The sequence below is a fragment of the Penaeus monodon genome, chromosome 33 (genome assembly GCF_015228065.2).
Source record: "Penaeus monodon isolate SGIC_2016 chromosome 33, NSTDA_Pmon_1, whole genome shotgun sequence".
Taxonomy (NCBI): Eukaryota; Metazoa; Arthropoda; class Malacostraca; order Decapoda; family Penaeidae; genus Penaeus; species Penaeus monodon.
In genome coordinates, this window is record NC_051418.1 from 27,819,144 (window position 1) to 27,819,881 (window position 738).

General features: G+C 41.3%; 1 protein-coding gene across 1 annotated transcript in view; it reads left to right on the forward strand.

Annotated features, from left to right (window-relative positions):
• Positions 1-738, forward strand: part of LOC119594199 (nephrin-like) — a 95,703-nt gene that overhangs the window by 89,460 nt on the left and 5,505 nt on the right. Inside the window, exons 7-8 of the mRNA XM_037943270.1 lie at positions 69-196; positions 657-708. Of these exons, the coding sequence (XP_037799198.1) occupies positions 69-196; positions 657-680 (152 nt within the window). The 3' untranslated portion in view covers positions 681-708. The remainder of the gene's footprint in view (positions 1-68; positions 197-656; positions 709-738) is intronic.

Sequence of the window (738 nt, forward strand, 5' to 3'; positions counted from 1 at the left end):
TAACCTAACCTAACCTTGAGAAATCCAAAACATTGAAAGCACAAAAATCTCACGCCCCCCCCCCCCAGGCGTGGAGGCCGCGGACGAGAGCAAAGGCATTCTGGGCAACGGGTCCGTGATGGTGACGTCATACCACACGAAGGACCACAGCCCCGCCGTCAGCACGACCATCCACTCGAGGGACCACCAGCAAGGGGTGGGTCCCTTAGCTATCCTTAGGGCGTTAATGGGTTAATGGGTGGAGGGTTTTCGCTGATCTTAATGGGTTGAGAGGTTAATGGGTGGGTTTTCACTATCCTTAATGGGTTACTGAGTTAAGGGAGTGTGTTCACTTTCCTTAATGGGTTAAGGGGGTTGATAGGTTAATGTTTTGTTAATGTTTTATTGTGAAGTTTTAAGCAAAAGTATATCATATCAGGTTTTTTTATTGTTAGTAATAGTTAGTCGTATTTTTATACTAATATTCCTTGAGTCATTTTGGGTTATTAAAAATCTGTTTTTTATTGCTTGTAATAAAGTCGTATTTTAAAGCTAATATTCCGAAAGCCATTTCGCATTTTGATATCTCTTTGTACGCCATGTTTTGTTTATATAGATATTTTCTATCAATATTACTGTCATATTACATTTACATTTTCTCCCCCCCCCCCACCTAGGGCCACCAAAGACTCTTGCTGTAGATCCCTGATATTCAAGATGCATGCTGACGTAAGTATTATGCAAATTGGATTGGTTTAC